The sequence below is a fragment of the Argentina anserina genome, chromosome 5, assembly GCF_933775445.1.
Source record: "Argentina anserina chromosome 5, drPotAnse1.1, whole genome shotgun sequence".
Classification (NCBI taxonomy): domain Eukaryota; kingdom Viridiplantae; phylum Streptophyta; class Magnoliopsida; order Rosales; family Rosaceae; genus Argentina; species Argentina anserina.
Window position 1 is genome coordinate 17,055,228 of NC_065876.1, and position 13,507 is coordinate 17,068,734.

Consider the following 13,507-nt stretch of genomic DNA (forward strand, 5'->3'; position numbering starts at 1 on the left):
CAGCAAACAGGAGCGACCTAGGTTAGGTTTTAGAATAATTACACTTTGCTTTCTTAATTAGCTAATTATATAAACTTTGATTTGAAGAGAACATACTTACTGCTGTAACGCAAGAAATTAAATCCCCTCTTCCCTAATATCAACAAACTAAGTAAACCACCATTAAAAAATCATTAAACATAAAATTCATATAACATCACTTGTTGCATGATTTTAGATTAGTATAGTCATTGAGACCAAATAGAGAGGACGCTTGTTTGATTCTGATTTAGTCTACATTGATGAGAATTTTCCTCTTGTCGAGTATTATTTCGCTCGAGGGTTTTGTATATTCAGATGATGATTTTGATAGTCCTGTCTTTTATAAGTGAAAAGTTATTATGTTCATGAAAAACTAGCTTACTCGATAAAAAAAATCAAGGAGTATGGTTTTGCACTTTTGCACAAGGGAGACGGGTTCCATCATTTCTCACTGTAGCCGAGTATACGGGCAACAGCCAACAGGTAAGGCAATCTTTTGGCAAGAATCTAAACTTTTCTTTGATACAATTTTGTTGACCAAAAATATGGGTTCATTTAGCCGTTTGGTGGCTCCGCATGATGGAGTGCTCGATTAAAACCCCTCTAAGCACATTTTCTTGTATAATGCAACATAACGTGTACGTAACTAATTTATTCAGCTGCAAGTCACATGTACAAAGAGAGGGACAACCAGACCTAGAAAGTGTACCAGAAAAAAGAAAAGAAAAAAGAGCTAGAGATATTACGGGTTGCCAGATGAGAGTGGGTAACCAATGCCATGTCTTGTGGTGGGGAAAACAACGAACAGCAGACTACAAAGGAGGCCAACACCAATGGGAACAATGTCCAGAACCTCCTGAGTTTCATGACCAGGCATGGGATATAAGCAGCCCACGACGTTCTTGTCCCTGAAAGCCACAGCACCAAACACCAAGACGGAGAGAAAAGCATGAACAAAATCAATGAAGCTCAGCCTGTACTTGATCAAATCTGGTAGAGCAGCACCAGCTGCTGCAATTGCGGACGAGTCAAACACAAAGAGGCCTTTGCGAGTGGCCATGCCGTAGTACACCTGTCCGTTAGAGGCCTTGACGCTGTCAGTGAAGGAGGCGAGGAAGCAGGAGAGGGCGAAGAGGAGCAACAGGAACAAGGTCATGGGCCGAGTGGCGGCGTCGCAGGAGCCGTTGTTGGTGAAGACTGGTATGAGGAGTTGGAAAGCCAGAAGGGTCCCCGTGGGGAGCAGGTTTGCGAGGTTGGCTGTGCTGGTTAGAGTTTGAGAGATGGCGCGTTGTGATATGGAAGAAGCTTGATTGTTGTCCTGAACCACCTTTACAGGTTGCCTATTATCCTCATCGTCGCTGCTTGTATCTGATACCGGAGTTGCTCTACTTGGTCTTAGAGACATGTTAATTTGGTGATTTGTTCAGATGATCGATTGAGGTTCGATTTCGTAGATACAGATGACTTGGATAGTTGGATTAATGACTATATTTATAGAGAGACAGACAGATGGCTGTACAACTATGAAGGATTAAGGTTGACGAAACTCATATGATCGTGAAGGAAGATTAGTTGTTGTTTCTCATTTCCGATGAGTTTCCTGTTAGGTCAAGCTTTGACATCTTCAATATTCCTCGGGCTCATATATAAATATTATATACATACATGATGGTGTGTTTAATTGCTTAACGTTTTTGTATTTGAATAATAGATAGGCTAATAGTGTCAATGACAGCCATTTTGACAATTTCTTTATGCAAAGCTACAGAAGATCATCACCTAAGCTCACCAAACCCGGTCACCAGCTTCTGCAAGAACGTAGCTCGCTAAACTTGTTTTGTTATTACTCAATCTACTAAATCATATTTGATTTTTATAGCACGTTTACTTGGAATTGAACTCATCTGGAATAGGAATCAGAAAGAATGAGAGACGAAATTGAATAATACGAGAGAAATAAGAATGAAACTAATTACGATTATTGTTATCTACTTACGATAAAAAATTAAAATTAAATTTAAGTTAATTACCAAAATACTTTTTTTACAAATCGAATAAAACTCTAGGGTTGGGTAATTTGGGAAATCACAAGGATATTTTCAGAAGCAATTTTTCATTCCTTCCCATTCTGACCTTGGCCCCTTGGATTACAAATCTGAGTCTCTCCCGGAATTCCATATGGGTTTGAAAGGTGGGCCCCACCACAAATCTCATTCCTCTACGCAAGTAAATACCGAAATGGAATCGATTCCGGGGGAATACAATTCCATTACTTTGAAGTAAACATGCCATTAAGGTTCACTTGCTAGGGAATTTTGGTCGTTCCTGTTGATCTCTGTTTCTAATCTTTTCTAGCACTCTAATTTCTAGTAGTACTACACCACAAACATTCATTGACAACGTGAGAAAAACGGTATTGTAGGATTTGATAACGTTTTAATAAACACTATGCCAGCTCACGCTATGGAAAACGCTATGTTAATATGCTAAGAAAGATGCTTTTTATTGTAGTAAGTTCATTGTCTTGGAAGGTGGATGTGATTTTAGGTGTGTGAATTTGGTTGTTTATAATAAATTTGGGAGTCGATGTACTCTATTTGTCAGCATTTAGGTAGATAATATTTTATACGGCTCAAAATTATTTGTCTAGCTAACGTTTTACAAAAAAAAAATACTCACTCTCTTAAACAAAATCAAAGGCCGTTGAGACTTTTTCGATCATCATGGACCATGTAACATCGTAGTTTATATGGCTGAGGATATATATGTCTGCTTTAGGTCCACTGGCTCTAATGGTGTTTCTGGTAAGGTAACACCCAAAAACACATCCTCACTATAAGAAGGTGACCCTGCTCATATATGTATATATATAAACACAACTTCCACTCTTCATTGGGTGATATGGGATTCGTAACCTACCTGCATGGTAGCTTCCTAGCTAGGCCTCACATACTGATTCATCAGAGCATTTATTCTAAGCCAAAAAGATGAGGAAAGTTATCCAAGGTTCCATGCATAAGTACATTATGCGAGTTTTCACTTTGATGACCTCGACCTTGACCTCGAGAGATTTGGAACAAGTGATAGTTGTAGAAAAGATATATACGACGACTGTCATGCTTGAATATTTGGGAGGAAAGACAGGGCGGTAGTTGATGATGGAAAAGGGCATCGTGTTGGCAGAATGGTTGCGTGAAAGGTGCCATGCCAGTGGGTGAAAATTATCCCGGGTCTCATGTAAGACAACTAAATGCACCTCGAGGTGTTGCTGGAATATTGGGGGACATCCTTCTCAAGCACAAGATAGGCAGTTGAGCTAAGCCTATTCGTTATGGGTCAGGGAATTAGTGCTTTGGGTTGAATAGAGTTTCCCTCTAGCTCATGGCCTTCTCTAGGCTTACTTGCGCTTTTATAGGGCTATCCGAAATTACAATTGACCTCGAAGATCTAGTTAGCATTTCTTCTAGTGGCAGTGAGGATAACACTGTTGATGTCGAGATTTGGTTCGTGTTACGGGAGCTAAATACGGGGGATTGAGTTTCTCGTAGCCTTGTATTCCGGTGTGTCTGCTCAATAGGACCTACACACAACAAGTCAAAGTCAAAGGGCCAGCGGTGCGCCGACATTCGATCCTCCGAAACTTAAGTTAATATCCGGAACATAATAAGTTAAAGAGTTAAGGACCTAGGAATACGTTATCCCTTTTAGGTGGTTTCGACAACAAATTAATAGGTGCATTGGGGAATGTATCTGACCATTTATTCGATATGGGAATGTGTGCCAGTGCCTTATACCTGTCTCTGAAGGCGAGCTACCATGGGTGGCGTTAATGGCGATATCCAAGCAAGCAGAGGGGTTGCCGGATCGGCATTTCTGCTGATGGGTCTTCCAGGACCTGTTCGGTGACCAGAGCAGGAGGAGATTAAGCTGGAGATCACTCCATTCAGGGGGTGGCGTCAACAGTTTGCCTGAATCAATAGGTTCCTTCTACAATCATTGTTGGTGGATGAGTCGTTGCTTGCCAGCCATCATCTCCAGCACACTGTCATATGGATCTATTGAGATTCTATGGAGGCTTGGAAAAGAATGTAGAGTTTGTCAGTTTGCGATACTTGATTAGTTTTTTTTCTTGGTGGTTTGTACCTTGTTTTGAATAAAAAGTATGTATTATGAAGCTTCGATGCTATATTTGGACATATGCATCACAATTCTGCTAGTATTATTATATTTGCATTCATCGTAACGCTATAGACCCTCAAACGTGGTGTAATGCTACTTATTGTCGATTGTGAGGGATTTTCGATTGTGTCTCTTGTATTTCTTAATTATATTTTTATTAGGAGTGATTTCTTAATCCTATTGATACTCATTGAATTATTGGGAGTCACCTGGTTCTCATATATTTGCATTTATTGTAACGTTAACTCTTACATATGGTGTAAACCTACCGGCCTTAAAAATGTGTAACGGTACTGACCTTCAGTAACATCGCTTGTATAAATTTAAAAATTAACAGCTTCCATAAGTTAAAACCTAAATGGATATAAATTTTCTTGTGATAATTTCGAACATATGCTTGTTAAATATGTTATTGACTCAAAATTGTAATTTGTCGTATTAGTAAAATAAAAAAGAAAAAAAGAAAAAAGAAAATGCCAGGTGGGATACTGGTCTGGATAGAAAGCAGTAGCAAAGGTGAGGGGTCTGTCACTGTCTCTCTTTGGGTCTGAGAAGGAGCGAACCCAGGAGGGGGCCTTGTCATGATAAGCTGAAACGAGCATGAAATCGGCGACCTCGTCGTCCGCGCTCTTTCTTCTCCCACGTAGCCTATCTTCTTCTTCTTCATCTTCTTCTTCTTGCTCTTGTCACAAGCTTGTTATAATGGCCAAGAGCAAGAACATCAAGTCTCAGTCATCGTCGGTCAGCTGCGCTCCCTCTATTTCAACAAACAATGTTTTCAATCCATATGTCAATTGGGTTTTGCTTGCATTAATCACTTCTCTATGAAACAGGGCCCCGACCCAACTCCCCCTCCCCCTCCTAGGATTACTTCAAACGTCAGGCAGAATTTGCAGCTTTTGAAGTTGTGGAAGGTATGTCCTTAACTTTAGTTATCACTCTCGGTTTTTTTTATGTCTGTATTCTTGATGATCGTTCATCCCATTTTATAGGAGTTTCAAAAGAGAAAGACTAGCGCACCAAAGCATTCTACTAGGTACAGGAGGAAGAAAGTGATTAAGGAAGATGTTCCGGATGATCCGGAACTCTATCGTGACCCCACCACCACTCTCTACTAGTAATGCTCTCTGTCAGGTTCCTCCTTTCTTCTATGTCATTTCATCTGTCGTGTCGATTGTATGATCTAGACTTTTATTAAAATGAACAGCTGTTCGGTATGTAATGCTGATTTTGTTGCTGTTGCAGTACGAACCAGGGGTTTGAGAACGCAGTGCCGGTCTTGCTTGTTGATGGTTACAATGTGTGTGGGTATTGGGCCAAGCTGAAGAAACATTTTGTCAATGGGAGACTGGAGATCGCACGCCAGAAGCTCATTGATGAGCTTGTCACTTTCAGCATGCTTAGAGGTACAATGCCTGTTTTGGTTGAAAATGAATAAAATTTGTGGTAAACCTGATTGTATTTAACCCGAGCCAATTTGGACCGATGATGGTTTATAGAAACAAAGGGTGTGTGAGAGGAATTTTGAAACAGGGCAGATATGAGATATGTGTCTTTTCAGCTCAATCGGCTGCGAACCATTGTCTATAATGAGTTGTGTTTTTGGTGAGGCTGGTATTGTATTGAAAGTACGATATTTAAGTGCATGTTGGTGTAACTTGCTACATAAGAAAACATGTTTGATCAAGCATCTGGAACTAGATGGTTGAAGTTATATTTGAAGTTAACGTCAAATATGCATGTTTTAGGTGCTGTATGGGATTTGGACTATGCTTTGAAGTTATAATTGGCAATTTCGACTACGACTAATTGAAGTTTCACTGTAAAAATAACAGATAGAAGTCAGGGAACCAAATTTCAGTATTTTGAATGTGTACCTAGCTGAGTTTCTTTTGCTCCATAACCTTTGGTTTTCCTGACCCCTCAACACCCATGTAGACTCCCTTTACATTTTGTATTTGGTAACTGCAATTACTCATTGACTGAAATCTTTAAATAATAAATCTGTGAGCACTGGAGAAAGCTGTCTCGGGTTAATTCCTAATATTAGTTTTTCTTATTTTAACAGAAAAGAAAAGACATTAATGTTTGTGGATTCTATTTTGCCCAGTCTATAGATCTTAAACTTTTGTAAGTTTTTCCTAATATTTTCCTATATTAATGTACTTCAATACATGTATATAGTATATATGTTAATATGTATGTGTCTATATGAATCTACCTACAGTTTTAGTTACATCAGCTGAATAAATCTTTTGATTATTCAGTTTTAACTTCTGCCATAACTTAATGAACGACTCGGTGCTATGCGTCATATTAAATAACTTTTTTTGTAATGGTATTCTTGATTTTTTTTGCCTACATTAATCTGAAATGTCATCGCTTCTGTAATTCATTTTTGAAATATCTACAGAGGTGAAGGTGGTAGTGGTATTTGATGCCATGATGTCTGGACAACCCACACATAAGGAAGATTTTGTCGGGTACCATTTTTGAATTCAAAACTACAATTATGCGATATACTATTCTAGTTAAATGAATATGTTGACCTTCTCCTACTCTCCTTTTGCACGTACATGTTTGTGATTGTACTTCACTTGTTGCTTCCAACATCTTCATTTTCTATAAGTACAATGCACTTGTGTGATAACTTCACATTTTCTTGTTAATCCCCTTCCGTGAAAGGGCTTTATCTTTCACATTTAAATATCAAATGCATACATTGTTTGATGAAAGATATTAAAATGAGAACAGTTATGCCAGAACAACACAGAAAATCTTTGTATCAGAAATTTAATAATTTTTATTAGAGATTTGACACTTATTTGCAGATGAATTCCTGATCAAGTTCAATGAATCACCATTTGAAACTGTTTTGACTAATCTCTATAATGAAAAAATTCTCTTTATTTTGTTTTTTCCAAACCTATCTAGAAGATGTATACAAACAAGATAAAATTAGTAATGTCGAAAGAAAACTTTAGTTATCAACCAAAAATTATTTTCATGCTCTGTCCTGTGCCTAATCATTTTCAACTCTTCCGGATGCCTTGGGAGAACAACTGTCGTTGATGGCAAATGGATTTCTGTTGATTTTCCCAACACATGTATTCTCTTTTATTTATTTGGTCAGTGAACATATTAGTCTTTAAGAGTTCATATTGAATGGCATGCCATCTTCTTAAAGTATCTTTTTTTAACTTTTTAGCAATGTTTCGCTCAGGTGTTATTATACATGATTAAATCCCATTAATTGTAAATAACTTCATGCAAGGCACAATGCTAAGAGTTCAGTGTTGCAGCGTTGATGTCATTTTCTCTGGTGATACTTGTGCTGATGCATGGATCGAAAAAGAGGTGGGAAATGCCTTGGAGCTGAAACCAACTACAGAACTGTGCATTGTTTTTTATATAAAATGAATAAACATATATGTCTATTTGTTATCAAACTAAATAAAGTTGAATTGTAGTTCATTTCCTCATTCAAAAACTTCCTGCATTGAAAATCATTTGTTTCTCTTTAAAGGCTATAAACAATTGTTAATTATAAAGTAAAAGCCGTAGACCCTGGGGAAGTACCCTAGAGAGAAGAAATATCAAAGTCATAATATGTGTATAAGTATATACATATAATACCTTTGAGAATATGGTTGTTTCTGTGGGTTCTATGGGTAAAAAGGAACTTAATGTGCCCTCAGAGTTTGGCGAGAGCTCATGTACTGCTAACTTTTCAGATTGGAATGCTGAATGTTTAAGTACTTTAGCTGAAGTTTTGGAATTGTGTTGTACATAGTTGATCAGATGAAGGTTGTAGGTCTCTATGCTGTACAGTTCACTTGATTCATATAGTTCATGTTTTGCATCATAAAGACAAACAATAAAAGAATTCAGATGAAGGCCAATATCTATGAGTCTAATATGAGAGTTTAATATGACACAAGCACCATGATTTTCCAGATGTAAATCTTTTCTGTCTACTTTATAGTTCTGCACAGCAGCTACACTTGTCTGTTATGAATCCAAAGGTCATACAATGTACATAGTTCTAACTGAGCCACTATCTAAATGCGGTAGTTAAATGAGAAATAGTTGTTGCCTATGGTCTTTATTCCTGAAACTGTTTCATTGTTTGATCTTTGACTTCTGAGTTTTCTGTAGGTTGCAGCTTTAAGGGAAGATGGATGCCCTAAAGTTTGGGTTGTGACCTCTGATCATGTTCAGCAGCATGCAGCACATGGAGCAGTACGTTTTCTCCTCATTTCTTGTTTAGAATTTATATTTATATGATAATCTTTAGGTATATCGACTATTATCTTTATCAACCAAGTACCAATTTTAGGGCAGAATAAGCAGTATATTAGTCATTTTGTTATTTCCTTGTTACTACGTGTTTTTTGGCGGCCATATGAGTTTTCATGCTTCTACATCGTACTTCATGCTGCTGGAGTTGAGATGTTGGTTAGGTTACATTTTCTGCTATTTGCATTCATCTATTGAAACATAATTATTTTTCTCAATGCCACAAAGCTCATATATGTCCACCACTAGCTAATCTTTCCACCATGTATTCAATAATTTTAAATTGGAGTAACAATCTCCCCTATCACATCCAGGACTGCTGTCTGGGCTAACCAAAGCCTGAAAAATCTTGTCAGAATCTAGTTTTTGTAGAAGTCCTTTATAAAAGTATCAGATAGGTCTGGATACAGAGATCACATTTGGGGCAAACACTTCAACACATTGATGGTCTTTTATACCTCAAACTGAAGAGGCTATATTTATCTGCTCATCTTGTCAGGGTTGGTCTTAATGGCTGACATTTAAAAGAGGACATCACAGTGTCATACACCCCAAATCTTTGATGGGGTTCCCTTTAAAAAAAAAAAAGGGATGAGATTGTCTTTGTTTTCTAGTGATCCTATTTCCCACAATTTCTTCAGACATCCTTGATCTTGTTATTTGATTTCTGGTTGTGGATCCCATATCCACCCGTTCTACGTTAATTTTTACTATAAAGGTTTACAGAATTACATTTGTGAAATTTCCCTAATGAGTGTTCTTCCTCCATTTTTTTATTCTATTCTAATCTTATTCATATTGTCACTTATGTGTTATTTTTTAGATTGTATTACATTGGATGATAAGACCATTTTAATACATATGAATAAAACAGGAAGAGTATAGATGAAAGGTAAAAGACCAAAAAGCGTTTTGGAGTAGTTTTTGTACGAATATGACATAGTAGCATTGGCGCAAACTAGATGTTGGTGCCTTGTAAATAAGTTTACAAGACAGATGGCAATTGAACATCTGCTCAATCATGACTTTATCAGCCACCTGTTATTATTAATTATATTGCTATATTTCAGGGAGCTTTCATTTGGAGCAGCAAGGCATTGATTTCTGAGGTGAGGCATGCTACATGTGTGATGTACTTACATTCAATATGTTGGAGAATTTTGAACACTAGTGTGCAGTATTTGAATAACTATTTTCTTTGTCAATTGGTCTAATTATGCTTCTATCCTTTCCCAACGTTTTAAGTTCAAATTGTTATTGATGTGATTTATATGACTACATGATCTATGACATAGTTTCAATTTTCCTTGGTGTATCAGTTGTAGCAATAAAATAAAAAAAAATTAGAAAGAACTATGAACTCTGTTTGAGAATTCCGAGTAATAAGGTCCTCATGTTAACAGGAATAAAATCTCATTTAATAGGGGCCAGTGATGCTGTGATCTAAGTTGTCTACCTTGAGTTTTCTCTGCAAGGGCCATATCTAAATAAACGGACAAAATCTAATACTATGTAGTCATCTAATTGTCATGAAATAGATATATATATATACAAATTTCTATGATGAATATAAAAATGGTCCTGATGATAAATCAAATGGCTGGGGGTTAACAACTTAGCTCAGTTCTTGCATATAAATGGCGACCCGAAAGATGTTTGGTATGGATGATTTCATTCTGTATATCAAGGTCATCCTTAAGTCAGGACAAAGTTTAAAAATTTATATTGTAATGAACTGTAAATGCAACCTATCATTTCATGTAATTCTGTTTTTATATGTCATTAAAATAATTATATCTTGTGATTTGAGTATAGATTAAAGCATCACAGAAGGAGGTTGAGAGGATGCTTGAAGAACACAGGTATGCTATATTTCTACTTCAGATAACTATCTGTGTATTATTTTGTGTTCATGAAATTGACAAAAAATAATAATAACAGTGCTATGTTCATGCCGTGCGTGCGTAGGGCCTTCAAGATTATGAACTGTTTTGACTGCAGAGTTGCATTGTATGTGCTTCAGGATAACTGACTAATGCTTGGCTATCATCTTTTGGTGTACCATTATTGACACGTTCATCCGACATGTTTCTTTATGCTGGAGAGAGTTACAGTTTTTGAAAGAGTTTGAGGTAGCTAGCTAGGGTAAAGATATGATCAGAGCTCAGAGAGCAGAGGTTAACTAAGGTGTTCGAACTACTGTTTCGAACAAACATAAGAGTAACTCAAAGAAAGCAAAACTAATGTACGTTGTCTTCTTCATCTCGTTATTAAAAATCTGCCTACCTTTAACTACACAGCGTTAGCCTAAGATCCTAATGAAAGTCGACGCTACGCTTGTGGTCTCGAGTTCTTTAAGTGGTAGGTAGAAAATGCTATATATATATATATATATATATATCACCTGCCACATGTGGTGGGCTCTAGGTGGGGGTACACTGAAAGGTGGTTCACCTAGGTTTATCCTAACTTGAAATATCAAATTTACCGATTCAGGGTTCACAAGAGGTTGCATTTATGATATTCTGAAGAAATATAGTATCTATTCTCGGCCTTAGATTATAAACATTACAAGTTATAAGGTTTACAGGCATTATTCCAATTTATGTTTTGGAAAAACCGACTTGTGTCTTGTTAGGTGGCATGGTCAGGCTTTGACACATGAACTTTCAGTGGGACATACATGATTACATACCAAGACGTGTATATTGATTTACATGGTCATCTAAATATGGGGAATAAACCATCAACTTCTAGTACTGGAATAGTAACTATGTATACTTGAGACAGATGCTCGGTTGATTTCGCATTTGTCCTAAGCGACTCGTGGAACTTTTTATATTATTTGGGTGACCAGTGATTCAGAATGTAGAAACATCGTACCTTTATTCCCGAGTTCTAGCAGGAAAAAATTGCTTATGGATTAAGTGTAGAGAATAAGAGGTATAAATCACTTTAGATTTCTATTTTGAACATCATCATGGCAGAGATTTCTGGTTGGTTATGAGTGAATCACATTTTGACAATTCCATTTGATTACTACAAATCCATTGTAGTAATTAGAAACAATACTAGCATAATCTTGCTACAAATGCTTTGTCGTAATTAGAAACAATACTAGCATAATCTTGGTGCTGAAACATGTGTACAGAGAAGTAGAATTCCTTACTATGAAGGCTTGACTGTTAATGTTTTTTGTTTCTGGTTGAGCTTTTCAGGTCAACTTCTTTTCAGGGGAGGTTATTAAAGCACAATCTTGACTCAGAAATTGTAGACGCTCTCAAGGATCTTAGATCAAAGTTATCTGAAAATGAACCAAAGTAGTTGATTATACATTTAGGCTACAATGATCTCACTCAAAGTTCTTGCTGCTTATTCTGTACATATTGTATAGGATATCAATGTACGGATGTATCAGTATCTTTCAGCAGCAAGTTGTATGTAGTTTTCATGTCAAATGAGGATGTGTCTGAGGGATTCTGCCCATGGACGGGTTTGGTATATGTCCGTGCTGGTTTTCAGTTACTGCAATGAGAATAAATGAGAAGTATGTTTTTCCCTCTACATTTTGCCATTATTGTCAGTTTCAGATGAGGAAAGCAATGGCTCTTCCTCATTGATCAGTCCCTAATGGGGAAGCTATGAAGACGACGTTATTCGCAACATAGGTAACTCATATGAACTGAGCAAATCCAGGATTTCATAACTTTCATTCCAATCTTGGTTAATTAGCATGAGTGCAATCTCATGTGACAATGCCCCGGAACTAGGCTTGTTTTTCTCATCACAAGCTCTGGCTTCCCTAAACTCAAGCCAGAATTTATGAAGACTAACGTTTGTCACTCAATCTTGTAGGAACTTCCATAGTTCATGTTCCTTGTTTAGGTATGTAACCCACACGAACCTTTTGCATGCCAGCAATTTGATCGGGTCATGTCATTGTTAATACTGTTTCTAAAATAAGAAAATATGAGACAAGTTACCTAGTAACTTAATAGTCTTTACTAACTTAATAAGTATCAACCTAATGAGCATTTCACAAGCAAGGGTGTACACAGCAATGAATAGCTCACATCTGGAGACTGGAGGGAAGCTAATTTGATGGCTTAGCATCTATTGGGCATTCTGTGTGTTAGTTGGACTCTCTGCTATCTGCCTGTGGCGGCTCATCCGACTTTCCAATCTAACTCGCTTCAATTACGTTGTGTTAGAGGGTTTTCTTTGTTATTTTCATTTCCCCATCGGAAAAAAAAAACAATATCCCCTAATAATCAAGATCCAAGAGGTATGACTCATTCTCATTAGTCATTACCATAAAATGGTTATGATACACGTGGTAGTCCATATTAATGTTATGTTATTAAAAACATGTCATATGACATTTTCCCGTACCACCTACGATTTAAACCCTTAATTTAAAAGTGTATTCACTCAGTACAATAGTTCCGATTTCATACGTTTTTTTTCGATGGAAAAAAAAATTACAGCACAAAACCCCTAGAACAACCTATACCAGAGCTATCAAAACTAACAGCATTGGAAATACAACTAGGAAAATTCGACGTCCAACTAGCATTACTGTGAATATGCCCTAGAGTTGCAATAGCATCCGTTGCAAAGTTTTCCCATATGACATTTTCCCATAACATTATAAGATCATGTGCGAGGACCGTAAAATATATACAATTACAAACGTGAACTCGCCTCAATTTTGGCACCAATAACATTTGTTTGACATTATTTTATCAGATTCAAGAGAGTTTGGTTCTTGCATAATAGTTCACTATGATCCCTTCTATTGTTATCTTAGTGCAAAGATGGCAGAAGGCTCAGAAATAAAGTAAAAAACAAGAGCAAGTAGACAAGGTAAAATATGGTAACAAAACTTACTACTTGTCAAGTGGATTAGTTTGCTTCGTGCGAGGAGGAAAGACTTGAAGAAGGAAAGGTCTAAGGTCCCATTCTGTTTGAGTCTTACTAGTTCGTTTCCCCTGTTTCAGATCTAAAG

At 37.0% G+C, this 13,507-nt stretch overlaps 2 protein-coding genes across 2 annotated transcripts; one reads left to right on the top strand and one right to left on the bottom strand.

Moving 5' to 3' along the window:
* Positions 1–646: 646 nt before the first annotated feature.
* On the bottom strand, positions 647–1,700 carry LOC126794886 (protein DMP3-like). Its single transcript, XM_050521680.1, has one exon. It carries the CDS (start codon positions 1,424–1,426, stop codon positions 764–766), a length of 663 nt encoding a protein of 220 aa, XP_050377637.1. The 5' UTR covers positions 1,427–1,700; the 3' UTR covers positions 647–763.
* A 3,033-nt stretch (positions 1,701–4,733) lies between these two features.
* On the top strand, positions 4,734–12,063 carry LOC126794540 (uncharacterized). Its single transcript, XM_050521290.1, has 10 exons — positions 4,734–4,941; positions 5,034–5,114; positions 5,193–5,317; positions 5,446–5,606; positions 6,614–6,683; positions 7,503–7,557; positions 8,359–8,442; positions 9,570–9,608; positions 10,315–10,361; positions 11,718–12,063. Exons 1-10 carry the CDS (start codon positions 4,801–4,803, stop codon positions 11,821–11,823), a joined length of 909 nt encoding a protein of 302 aa, XP_050377247.1. The 5' UTR covers positions 4,734–4,800; the 3' UTR covers positions 11,824–12,063.
* Positions 12,064–13,507: the final 1,444 nt, after the last annotated feature.